The following is a 13229-nucleotide window of genomic DNA, read 5'->3' as shown; positions in this document are numbered from 1 at the left end:
CTGGAGCTGAATAGAGAGCCTTGTCCTCATTTAACCCCTAGTGCCCAGGGATCCCTTACTGTCAGGAGGAGACCCATGGCTTTGCTCATATCATGATTGCAGCCGTGGGTATCATCCTGTCATTAAGATACCTGTATATATGTGTGTTTGTGTATATATATATATATATATATATATATATATATATATATAAAAAATTTGGTGTTAAAAAAAAAAAAAAAAAAAAAGTGGACCTTCCGCTTTTCACAGAAGGTGCATTTTAATCCTGAATGTGAATGCATACTAAGTTAACAAAAAGATTTCGAACACACACACACCAGATATGTGCAAAGAACAATGCCTAATTTTCATATTAGTCTGAGAGTCTGAGGAGCAAAAATGTAGGCAATTTGTACATTGTAGACTTGGGTTCATTATTTGATGGAAAACACTTTAATTGGGCTTTTTTTCCAGCAGAAGTATCGAACCTCAATATTTATAAATATACCTCAGTCTTTGACTTCACTTTTGATGGAGCAGCTATTGTCTTCAGTTCATCTTTCACCTGGGAGATCTTCTCATCAAGTACCTTTAACGTTTTCATTATTTCCATCCTTTCTTCTGCCTTCATGGTTTTGTTTTTCTCTAGTTTTGATATCAACATCTAAAAGCAAATCAATGGATTTTTTAAATGAACATATATTTACCCTAAAAGTTTGTGCTATATCGATGCATGTTTTAGTTACTATCATGCCATACACAAACTCTTCAAAAATGTAGTCAAAAGGTTTTCTCCAAAGAGAATAACTGCATTAAAAATCCTTTTAGTCTAATTAGTTCTTTCACATCAGATCAAAAAGATCTTTACATACCTTCTGATATTCTATTTGCTTTTCTAACATTTCTTGTTTTTTCTTCCTCATATCCTGTTGTAATTTTAAAGCTTCCTATAAACAAAAAAGGCGTTCAATTTTAGACAGGTTCAGTTCACTCATTGAGCAGCCAGAATAAAATCTATTATGCATGCATACTAAACAAACTACCAGACCAATTACAAGTGATAAATAAGAAAAGAAAGTGTAAAAATACTATTACTAATTGGACTTTCTGTGAAACTTAGTGTTTCTATAAATTTGGCCTAAGTCCAATTTACACAGATTATCTCTTATCCCGAAAAAACATCTTTCATGAAATCAGGCCCTAGGCAAATAGAGTACTGGAGATTCCCTCCCCAAGGTGTCATGGGTGCAAATAATCTACTGACTATCATCAATCATATCAAGAGAATGGGTATCAACTACCACTGTTATTGTTCCAGTTGCATCAAAATGCTTTAGGGATTTTATCAGGTTTTTAGCTACTTGTGTGTATACCTATCTAATGTGTCAAAGTTAATTGTATTTAGTTTCTCCTTTCTAATATTTAAAACAAGCACCCACAATTGAAAAATAATGTTGTTAGATATTGGATGAATGTACTTTCAAACAAAGTTTATTTATTCTGCTTGTTCCCCTCCCCTGACTTAAAAGTTGCTCAACCTTCCTCTCCACACATTCATTCCACACCCATGTGACGAAGGTTCTTCCAGCCTCAGTTCCTATTTGGTTACATCTAGTGAGGCCTGTGCAGTAAAGTAGTATAGACCTCTATGGAGCACGTAGTCTTATAGGTCTTCAATGAAAAGAGTTTACTATGCAGGTACCACTTGACGTAGGCAAAGAGTCCTGGCCACCAAGACATACAGGATGACCATACTTTGTTAAATGTTCATTTATCTTTCATTGTGACTTTCCTCTTATCAGTTGTGCCATTCATCACACACATAACCCATAAGTCCTGTTCGCCCATTAAATTAATTAGACACATCAGAAAAGCACATACCGAATTCTCCTCCACTGAAGTATTCTGGTTGGAAGCCACATATGTCGGGTCAGCCTGAGTGCCACCAGCTGCTCCAAGTCGATGTTTTGGGGGTAGTTTATTAATAACATAGGAACCCTGGTTAAAAGAGGCGAATGATCAATGTTAATTACAAAGCCAGATAATTATTTTTAGTGATAGTTAAAAACCTATGCAAACATCCTATACCATGGGAAACAATTTTAGGGACAAACAAAAATATTTTCACTTTAACCTCTTGAAATGAATTTTTTGTAAAACTTCAAGATTTAGCACTACATAAATTGACACTCATCAACTATGTTAACACCATCTGACATTACCTTCTGAAGGTGTCCCAGGCCTGCAGATGGAACAGTCTGCTGTCCCGCCTGATCTCTATGGGTTGTGTGTTGATGTGTCAAGTGTGGTTGAGATTGTGAAGAAGGTTGCTGTTCATTGTTTTCCCTGTGCCAAAGTACCCGGATGAATCTATTGTTCAAAACAGCTTCAGTGCTGGATATTGCTCTTCTAGCTTCCTCATTTGTCAAATACTGAATGAGAGCACCCTCAGGATCTCCTTGGAAAGCAACCTTGAAAGCAGAAGATAAATAAACACAATATAAGCAATGCTCTCACATTAAAAGCTACACTTATAATGCCTGGATTCATTTATTAGTGGCTGAACTTTAATCTGAAGGCACCATGAAAGATAGACAAAAAGTCTTCTAAACTGCCAGGACAAACAAAATATAAACTCCACACAAACACTAAAAGTAAAAAAACACTGCTTATTGATCTGCTAAAAATCCAGAGTTTGTTTCTCTCTGAATGTAGCGGACAACTGATTTTGCTTCTCTGAAAATACCTAAGAAGCCTCATTAAACTCACTGCCATGAGCCTGATGCATAATGGCATATATAATAGAAATATTGAAGCTTTTTGGAAAGAAAATTGCCTGTAAGGACATAAATATATTCTGTGAAAGCCAGCCTGGAGAACAGGAAGGCCTACTAGATCAGTCTATACTTTTACCCTGGTTTGGCCTCACAATGTTATGATTATTGAAATTGTACAAAAGTATGCAATTTATAATTCTTTTTTTCTTGGCTATGGAAAACACGCAGTAACATATTTTTCTATGTGTCTATTCTAGGTCTTTAGATAAGGGGTGTCCACAGGTTTTGCAAAGAGGGCCAGATTTGGTAAAGTGAAAATGTGTGGGGGCCGAACATCCAGCACATACTCAGGGTTACTGTGGACGTGTTCTGCGTGGGTCCGGCACAGCACACGCTCACCAGGGTGACGTGAGGGATTCCCCGCGCTTGGAGTCCAGTGTCAGTGCAGGCTCCGTGCAGAGCTCGTTCTTGGAATCAGAGTGGGCGTGGTCCGTGCAGGTCCAGCACAGCACACGCAAACATAATATTGACATAGGGGATTCCCTGTGTACACATGGGGATTCCCTGTGCACACATGGGGATTCCTGTGCTGTCGATTATGCCTGCCAAGTAGCGGGCCTATAATTGCAAGGAGGTTGATCAACTCTAATGAAATACAAAATAGATTTTTTTGTAAGTGTGTAGTTTATACTGTGGTCAACAGTGCTGGCGGCCTGCATATTATTGATTTTATGACAGAGGCTACGGGCTGGTGGAAATCTGAACACGGGCCGCAATTGGCCCCCCAACAGGACTTTGGACATGCCTGCTTTAGATCTGCTGAGTTCTACGTTTAAGTTCTTACTTGTCAGACCATGGTTTCTTTGCAAAAGGACCATCATTCATGTTTCCAAGTGGTCTCTTCCTGTCTGGTTCCACCACAACTCTGTTTGTGTTACTATTTTCAGCAGCAGCAGCAGGAGGTGGTTCAGTCTGGATTACAATATTAGCAGCTTAAAAAAAAAAAAAAAAAAAAAAAAAAAATTAAAGTACAAAAGGAAATTCTTATACAGAAAAGAGTTGGACAAAATGTATTTCTACAATACAACAGTATATCAGATGTTTTTAAACAACACTGTTCATAAGGCAGTCCTTAAAAGTAACAAAGCCAGATTATTCATATCAACGGGACCAACAATAAATATGTGCAGGACCTGAGAAAAGGAACACCAGCAGACTTGTAAAACAAAACTGTGCCAATTCAAGAAAAAATTTGCTCTTCCGATGCTTCTTTCAGAAACTGAAGCCAAAGAAAATAGTCTACATAGTGCTACATAGGAGTTTCTACTAAGACTCCAAAGACTTATAACCCACACAAAACTTTACTCCCCGCTGTGGGCAGAGCAGTGTGGTAGCAAAAGAAAAAGCGTGTGTACCTGTGGGGGATACATTAAAGTGAACCCGTTTCTTTTGCTTGCATGGGCATAACAAAAACTAAAGTTCCTTTTTCTAGGTGCACTTAAAATTATTACTGTGATGTTTATTTACTTCAACAGCCTAAAAATATGGTCACATTTTACCATTCTTTAATGTCTAATATTGTATGTTATTTACAGACTGGAGCAAGCCAGAGTTGTGATTTTTTTTTTTAAACACAAAAGATACAGCACAGGAGATCACAGCTACAAAGTTTTTCACTTACAGTTATGATTAAGGACTGACTTGTTTAAATCAGAAGCAAGATGTTAAATTACTTGAGTCAGACACTAAGCTAAAAAATGCCTATGTGAGCAAAAATATTAAATACACCCAACATTTATCATAAAATACCATAAATAATAGTGATATCTAGACGCCAACAAGACACTAACCTCTTGGTGGTGTATCCATGTCTCCTGACGTCAAACCTATCAGATTTGATCTTTGTTGCTGAGGCCTTGTATAAAATGGCCGATATCCAGTTCTACCTGTGCCTGTAAGACTTGGCGCTTCAGGGTTGTAACCATCTGGCTCATACGTATCTAAAGGAGGAAAACGGAGAACATATTCAAAATCCCAGGAACTATATAATTAAACAATTTAATATTATATATATTTTTTATTTTTTTTATTTAGCAAGGTATAAAGATAATAATAATTTACTGCAATCTACTGTGATTTTGTACAACAAACACATAAAAAAAACGTAAAAGTTGAACAACTATGTGGGAGATACAGATGAGAATAGATGGCCAACTTTGGCAGACAGAGAGAGAAGATAAAAGCACACAACATAAATAGGTAGATGCAGCAAGTGCCCAGCTAAGCAGCTCATCAAATATATTGTATAAAGAGGTGAGTGTAGAGAGAGAGATTGATTTACAGCGGGGTGAAATAGGTAATGGAACACGTCAACTATCTTCTCTGTAAATATATTTCTAATGGGGCTATTGACATGAAGTATAAACCAGATGTAATCTTCACATACAGAGAAATCAAAACAAATACAATCACAAATTATGAGTAATAAAGTGGAATGGCACAGAAAATAAGTATTGAACACATGAAAAAAAGTTGGAAGAGCAAAAAGGCATGGAAAGCCAAGAAACCAGCATATATCTGTCACTATTTAGAAAGCATTCCATGATGGGATGCTTGTTGTTGCAAAACATACTGATGGCATTGGTTACAGACAAATTTCCAAGCTTCTGAATGTGCCAGCGAGCACTGTTGGGACCATAATACGGAGGTAGAAAAAACATCAACATTTCACCATAAACTGGCAACAACAAGTCAAAAGAATAATCAGAAGAGTTGTCCAAGAGACCAGGATAAGTCGGGGAGAGTTTCAGAAAGACCTGGAATTAGCAGGTACAGTTCTTCCAAAGAAAACAATAAGTAATGCATTCAACCAGCATGGCTTCTACACACACTCACCGCACCAGACTCCACTGCTGAAGAAAAAGCATGTTAAAGCTTGTTTAACCTCCCTAGCGGTTCATTTCTTTCCGGTTTTTATATGTCTAAAAGTGGTACATTGTTTTTCATGAAAATTTATTTTCAGTATATTAAAGTTTTATTTATTTAAATAATAAATTAAAAAAATATATATAAATATTTTTTAATTTTTTTTTTTTAAATAAATATTATACTCATACTCCTTTTTTATACTGTAAAATAAATGTTCTTGAAAACAATGTACTGCTTTCACACATATAAATCCAATGTATTGCATTCAATACAGTTATTTTGTATTGAATGTAATACAAATAGATTTTGAATTTACCACCCCGCCCCTCCAGCAACGTACACACGCACCGACGTCACCGGGAACTCCGGAGGAAGAAGAAAGAAGACAGGGATCGCGGCGATGGACGGCGCGGGAGGCCAGCGGATCAGGTTAGGGCTATATTTACCTACCCTGAGAGTGACTCGGGGTTACCGCTTTCAGCAACTTTTTTCTACCCCGAGTCACACTAGGGGTTACTGCTAGGAAGGTTAAAGTTTCCTACACAATATTTGGACAAGCTAGTGAAATACTGGGAGATTATAGCCTGGTCAGATGAGACCAAAATTGAACTCTTTGGATGTCATTGCACACACCATGATTGGAAGAGAAATAGCACTGCACATCACCCAATAAACACCATACCAGCAGTGAAGTTGGAAAGTGGGAACATCATGGTGTGGGGCCGTTTTTCAGCATATGGTACTGGCAGATTTCATGGGAGAAATGTACTGGCACATTCTTGATAATCTGCTGCCATTTACCAGGAAGATGAAATGAGGGTGGACATTTCAGCAAGACAATGATCCTAAACACACAGCCAAGGAAACTCTCAATTGGTTTTAGAGAGAAAAAAAATAAAGCTGCTAGAATGGCCGAGTCAATACAATTGAAAATCCATGGAAAGAACTGATGTTTGGAGTTGACAGAAGAGACCCATTAAACCTTAAAAGATTTGAAGACAGTTTGTTTGGAAGAAAGGGCCAAAATCATATCTGAGTAATGCATGCGATTAGATTCTTCAGAAAGGAGGAGTCTTGAAGCCGTCATTACCAACAAAGGCTTCTCTACAAAGTATTAGATAAGTTTCAGAAAGCGTGTTTTCTAAGTATTTACTAAGAAAAACATTGACTTGTTCAATGCTTATTTCCCCTCACAGTAAACACACACCAATAGGTGAGAAAGATGTAAAAGTCAAATGATAATTCATTCTGCAGTATTTATTAGGGTATGTCTTAAACTTTACATTTGGTTTGTGAAGCAAGAAGACCTAAGTAGAGATGGTATGTTCCATAGTAATTAATGTTCATTTGAGGTCATTCACAGGAATTAAAGTTAGAAGTAATCTCCCTATAGCTACTGTAGTTCAGTTTCAGAAAGTTATTAGTAAATTGTTTTGTTGTCAGGCCACAGTGACTAAAGAATATTAAAGAACTATTAAGAGTATTTATATTAAAACAAACCCAAATCAATGCCCATGAAGTTCCAAGCAACACAGACAATAGTCACTGATTGGTACTTATGAATTGTTATTTCTCTCCCATAGAAACTTTAAAAATGTCTAGTCAAAAAGTTGTTCATTTTGTACAGTTATTGTACCTAACCAGCATATGGTTATTAACATAAATGTTCTCAGTGAATATGCCTAGTAGATTTGCGTGTGCATATTATCTGCAGATGACAAATAAAAGATATCATAAAAATGTGCATTTGTAACTTGCACGTATTGCAAATATTTGACAAACGTACATGTTCAAATGTTTTAGAGTTTCTAATTTCTACATTTGAAATACACCTTCCAATCATTAGTAGATTTTTCCTTCTTACCAGCAGGTTTCAGTTAAAAAATGAATGCACGATTTACCCTGTCAAATAAACTCAAAAACTAAATGGAAAGAACCTAGTAGGTTAGTAGTGAAGTTGCTAAAAATATGGTGCTGGGTCCTACTGGACAGCCCTGTAGTATCCTAGTACTTATATGTGACAATGATGTAAATGGATGATATGAGTGCTTATCGGGCATGTGAAACGGGATAGCGAGCTATGCTTACGTTCTGACACGGAGTAGAGCAGATTCTGAGGAGGCAAGGGAGGAGGCAGTCTTCCCCCCACTGGTGCAAGACTGGGCACAGTACTTGTCCCGGGCTGTTCACGATTATTTAGCAAGCCTGTATGCGTTAATGGAAGCCCTGCATATTTAAAAGCAAAATATACTTTATTACCATAAAAATCTTCTCCAAGTGATTTCATCAGATGACACTATTGATTGTGTCCTACACATTAGTTCCAACACTACAGCTTTCTGGATCTTTAGAAGTTACTGCGCACATCACTGTGATTAATGTCTAACTTTCATAATAATAAAACCCCAGACAGTATTTTTATGCTGCGACACATTAGAATTTCCGTTTCACCTCTTGGCACCATCTGTTTCTTCTTAATACTTGATCTGGCAAAAACTAACATTTTATTTTCCATCACTTTCTCTCTGTGACAGCAGGGACAAGATACTCAGAAGGAACACAGACAACAAAAACCTTATGGTTTCTGTCCACTTCCAGTTTTGGCTATACTTATACTTCACAGCAGGAATATATTGTCAGATGGTCAGATGAAAATATTGAATAAATTCAACTGTTTTGGCAAGTTAATGAACCCTCAACTGCAAAGTAAAGCTTACTACACAGTAGATTGTTGCCTCAACAGGCTTGCTCATTTTTGGCTAAAATGTGATGTGTACTGAGAAAACGTTCACCAATCTATTTTGTTGCATTGATGAATGACCGCTGTGCATTACTATGCAGAACAAACTGGACTCCTATTCTCTTATCCTCCCCTCTCAATAGAATAGAATGGCAGTGTGTGTGCAGCACTCTCTCGTTCATCTTTTACTGGAAACAATCACAAAGAAATTTCCTGGGATAATTATCCAACATCTTTACAGGATTATATTTTACCTAGAGCTAACTGATCTTCAGGTTATCGTTTACAAATCTTCAAAATACAAGTATTTAGAAAATGTATTTATTTTTATTTTATATTTTTTTTCAAATGCTTAATCAAGCGCTGCCACTACTTAAAATGCAGTTGTACAAGTTACAATCTTCAATAAATCTAACAATACCTATGTAGTGCTCAGGCCTGCGTGACTGAATGCAAACTGAGAGATAATACTGAATGGCTGGTATCAAAACATACATTTAATTACACAAAATTACTTAATAGAGACAGGGGATATACACCCACTTTGCATACACTAAATGAGTTTGCAAGCTTAGACATTACCTTGTAAGAAAAGAAGTCACAGCACTGTCAAGCCTATAGCTTGTGCAGAAAGCAGAGTTAAGGGTGGGACCCAGCGGATCTCCCCACCACCTCAGGCTATCTGCAGAAGACTATAAGGATGGCAGATACCAGACCAGTCACCAAGCAGCAAAGACTGCTTTTTAAAATGCATCTTCTCCAGAAAATGCAGAAGTTTCATTGTTGAGTACTGCACACATTTGGATAAAGTACATGGACATCAACATTTGGGTGACAAAACACATGACTGCATTTAGACAACATCTCTTTAGTTCAGATTTCAACATTCTGCTAGGTCTAAAGTAAAATGTACAGAGATTCTACAATCAGATCGTAAAGTGTATAGCCAACTTAGAAGTCAAGTATAAACATTCTAATCTATAAAGAGGTCTACTTACTTGGAGCAGGATGGACAACAGGAGGAGGCTGGGTGAGTGGCCGAGGAATTGGCATTCTCATATTATGAGCTGGAGCAGGGATAGGAGGCAATAGAATACCAGGGGGTGGCAGTCCGGGGGGTGGAGGGAATGGTATCATACTGGGTAAGGATACCTCATCAACCACCAATGGATCATTTCCATGATCAAACTGGCAGAGATCACCAAGGACACAAAACCCTCGTTCTGTTCAAAGAAGAAAAATGAATAAACAAAAAGAAAAAAAAAACAAAAAAAAAAAAAAAACAAATGTTAAACACACTAGGACATGTCAAAATCTCCACTTGAGAGGCTTGTTCTAAAACTTTAAAACCATGCCATCTGCATGGATTGCCCTTTATTTTATGCTTTACAACTGAAAAATGAAAAAAATTAGGCTTTTGTACATATGCTAATACTCTTGCACGTGTACCCCTCCCAAAATGCAATGTATTCAATATAGTGCCACATCGAGATACAGCACTGCATGGTGGACCAAGGACAGTTTGTTTTATAGCAATGGCACGGGTCAGTTTTGATTCATGCAAGGCTTCATTGAGAGATGTATGGTGCTACAGGTATGGTGGTAGTGAACAAAATTCATCACTTATGTTAATAAATCACTCACCATCATAATCCCGGCAGCGTCGTTTAGGAGGTGGGTGTCTGTTGTATGAATTGGCAGGGTTGTGGTTGCTATAGTAATTAGACCAGATCTCTGTTGTGCTCTCAGGGTGGTGAGCAGGTGCAATGACAGTGACAGTGCTGGGGATAGCCTGCCCACCAGAGGAATACGGCTGCTGCTCAGTGGAGATGATGGCAGCCTGCGAGACTGGGTTGTATGCAGATTCTAGCTCATTTCTTTCAGATTCGAACTTCGTTCTTTCTCGGTGATCTGTCAAAGAACAAAACACACCACTTGTTAGGATGACTTTGTCATTAACAATGCAATATTACTAAAGCACGTGTGGTTTGTTTAAGCAATAAACAGGAGGAAAACATCAAGGTTTACAGTAGGAGCAGTGTAAAAAATGAAAAATCTATCTTCTGAAACAGTGAGCCAATTGAATAAATGGTCCACTCCTAACAATCTTAAGAAGGAAAATTAAAGTACATTTGTACAGTGGTGCAAAACGTCATATAATTACACAACTTTGATTGTGGACTTTTATTAATGCCATTAGATACCATAAAAATGAACCTGCAGGCAAAATAACTTGGTGTGATAAACATCAAAGCAATTTGTACTTGTCTTCCTTGCACTCAACACTTTGAAAGCCTGGTATTTCAGGGTAAATGGTCATACACTTAACTGCTTTTCCCCCACACAGCATGCAGTGGTAACCAACTCAGAAGCCTGAGTGCAGTCATATGTAAATTGGGCAAAGTAAGTTAAGAAATTTGTAAAGTTAGAAATTTGCACAAGAATTAACGCTGGTTGCTACTTTGCCAATTCAATCAAAGGTGCATAGATTTCTCCTGATGTGACCCTGAAGGCCCTACAACCCTATCTGCTCCAATCTACAAACACCACATACAGGTCAGAGATGGCTGAGACTATGCGATAAGGTAGGCCAAAGTTCTCGAACAGACTAAAGAACCATGGAGGAAGTAAAACTCAAAAGGTGGAGTAAAAAATTAAAAAATAAAACACAACACACACTCAACTACTATCATTAGAAAAAAAACGGATGAAGGTGAAACTTCTCACTAGGATAGACAGCAACAAAAACTGAGATTTCATCCTTACACTAAAAATCCACACAAAAATTCAACTAAATTTAAATACAAACATACAGATTCTTGAAATTGTATCAACATCTAACCATGCAAGCCCATCAAACAGTAAACAAAAAATAAGTTACTTCTCCATGTAATCACTTGAGTAACTTGATTCATGTGAAGAAAAGACCACCCAAAGCTGTGGAACCACTGATCCATTGATGATGGCACAAAACAAGGAAGTCAGTCATGGACAGATGTAGCAAGTGTTACAATTCTCTTCAAGCAAACACTAACAATAACTCACATACTCCTATGAAAATGCACACATTTGCTGGAATACACCAGTGAATAAATTAGGCAAACTAGGTTATATTTGGACAAACTCCCTGAGCTGAAGCTTGATGTGAAGATTACTTAATTGCTGTTAAAGGAAAAGCATTTCTTCTTGCCACAAAGAAAAACACATACAAAATATGCACAGGTAAAAAAGTGAATAAAAGGTGATAAATTGGAGCAAACTGACATATAGTATGTGCTTCTGAAAATAATGCATTTTCCTATCCTTTACACCACAGTTCTGCATTAGACATTTAATAGACAGAAATATAAAACCCAACATCACACTTTGGCATTTAAAGTTAAACTTCTGGCAGAATTTATATTTTATGTATGAGCTTTTTGACCCGACAAAATGTTTAAAAGAGTAAGTGTGGTAAAGTCTGCAAACATGTCAATACCAGAAGAAGAAGGAAAAAAAAAAAAAAAAAAAAGCACACAATTTAGGGTTAACACCTTTCCACAAAACCTAATCTGCATTTTTGTATTCTATAACATATACAGTACCCCAATAAATTGTGAGGGTTTCTCTCTAGTTTGTCAGTGAACAGCCTACAGAAATAAATAGGGCTATAGTAAGCAAATAGGGCAATAAAGTGGTGAGGGAATGTAAAAGGAATTGTCAGAGAAAAGTACACTTTTGTAATTCAACAGAATAAAACAAGCACACAAGTGCATTTAAAAGTGAATGGACATCTGGTCAAAAACCTTGAAAAGTGCTCTGGTGGCACTAAAGATCATTAACCACTCAAGCAAAAAGTAAAATGTACCTCCTAATGTCATGGGCTTCCCATATAGATGTATCTATTCTTCTAAAGCAGGGGTCAAATGTTTGGACTGCTAGACCATTTCAGGAGGTCAAGAAGACACACTAGGTGTCCAAAGAAATGTTTAGTTAAAAAAAAATACAGACAGATACAATATCAGGTTGTAATGATGAGTTCAGCAACAGCACCAACACCTGTGGGGAGTGAAGTCCAATGGGACTAGTGAGCAATGATGATAGGGGGTCAATAATACTTATACTAACATCAAATGGAAGGTTGGGGCTTATTTGTGGTGATTAATAGAGTCCTGGAGAAACAGTCCTGCATCCCAGGGATGGTGCTAGTACCGGAGGCGGTACTCGGTGGTGGAGGTGGTGCCCAGCACGGGAGGGGGGTGGCTCAGGACATTGGCGGCTACCAGCGAGCACCTACTGGCAGCAGCGCTATTCTGCACAGACAAAGCCACGGCCAGGATTAGGTCGGATCCAACATTAAAAAACTAGGGGGGCGTTAGGCCTGGACGCACTACTGGCTAGGCCTTATCAGCCCTAAAGGCGGGACTTTGCCAACCTCTGTTCTAAAGGATATTAACAGAGACTAATAGTAAGACATGCCAACTACAGACCACAACCTGAGAAACAAAATGTCATATGAATTTTAAAGGCCCCATCAAGGGGTTGATCACTTCCTACAGTTTAGAAAGAACCTAAGCTAAAGAAGAAAAAAAAAAAAAAAATAAACCACACACACAACAGAAGTTAGTACTATTTGACAAGTCATTAAATTACCTACATTACACATGTGCCGTGTAGCTTAGAACTTGGCTGAGCTCGCTGCTTAGAGAGCCAGCTGTTGGGGATAATGTAACTCATCTAATGAGCGAGAAGAATTGGTGTCTTCATGGAGATCCATCATGGATCTAGCTGGTGGTGAAAAAAAAGCAGCTCCCAAACCTGCAATG

At 37.7% G+C, this 13229-nt stretch overlaps 1 protein-coding gene across 1 annotated transcript in view; it reads right to left on the bottom strand.

Annotated features, from left to right (window-relative positions):
- Positions 1–460: 460 nt before the first annotated feature.
- Positions 461–13229, bottom strand: part of RBM27 (RNA binding motif protein 27) — a 24986-nt gene continuing 12217 nt past the window's right edge. Inside the window, exons 6-15 of the mRNA XM_072398989.1 lie at positions 10069–10335; positions 9423–9647; positions 7773–7910; positions 4607–4756; positions 3601–3748; positions 2749–2758; positions 2202–2450; positions 1861–1977; positions 852–926; positions 461–643 (exon numbers count right to left, since the gene is read on the bottom strand). Coding sequence (XP_072255090.1) covers positions 476–643; positions 852–926; positions 1861–1977; positions 2202–2450; positions 2749–2758; positions 3601–3748; positions 4607–4756; positions 7773–7910; positions 9423–9647; positions 10069–10335 — 1547 coding nt within the window. The 3' untranslated portion in view covers positions 461–475. The remainder of the gene's footprint in view (positions 644–851; positions 927–1860; positions 1978–2201; positions 2451–2748; positions 2759–3600; positions 3749–4606; positions 4757–7772; positions 7911–9422; positions 9648–10068; positions 10336–13229) is intronic.

This window comes from Pyxicephalus adspersus, chromosome 2 (genome assembly GCF_032062135.1).
Source record: "Pyxicephalus adspersus chromosome 2, UCB_Pads_2.0, whole genome shotgun sequence".
NCBI lineage: Eukaryota > Metazoa > Chordata > Amphibia > Anura > Pyxicephalidae > Pyxicephalus > Pyxicephalus adspersus.
This window is presented reverse-complemented; position numbering and strand designations above follow the sequence as displayed.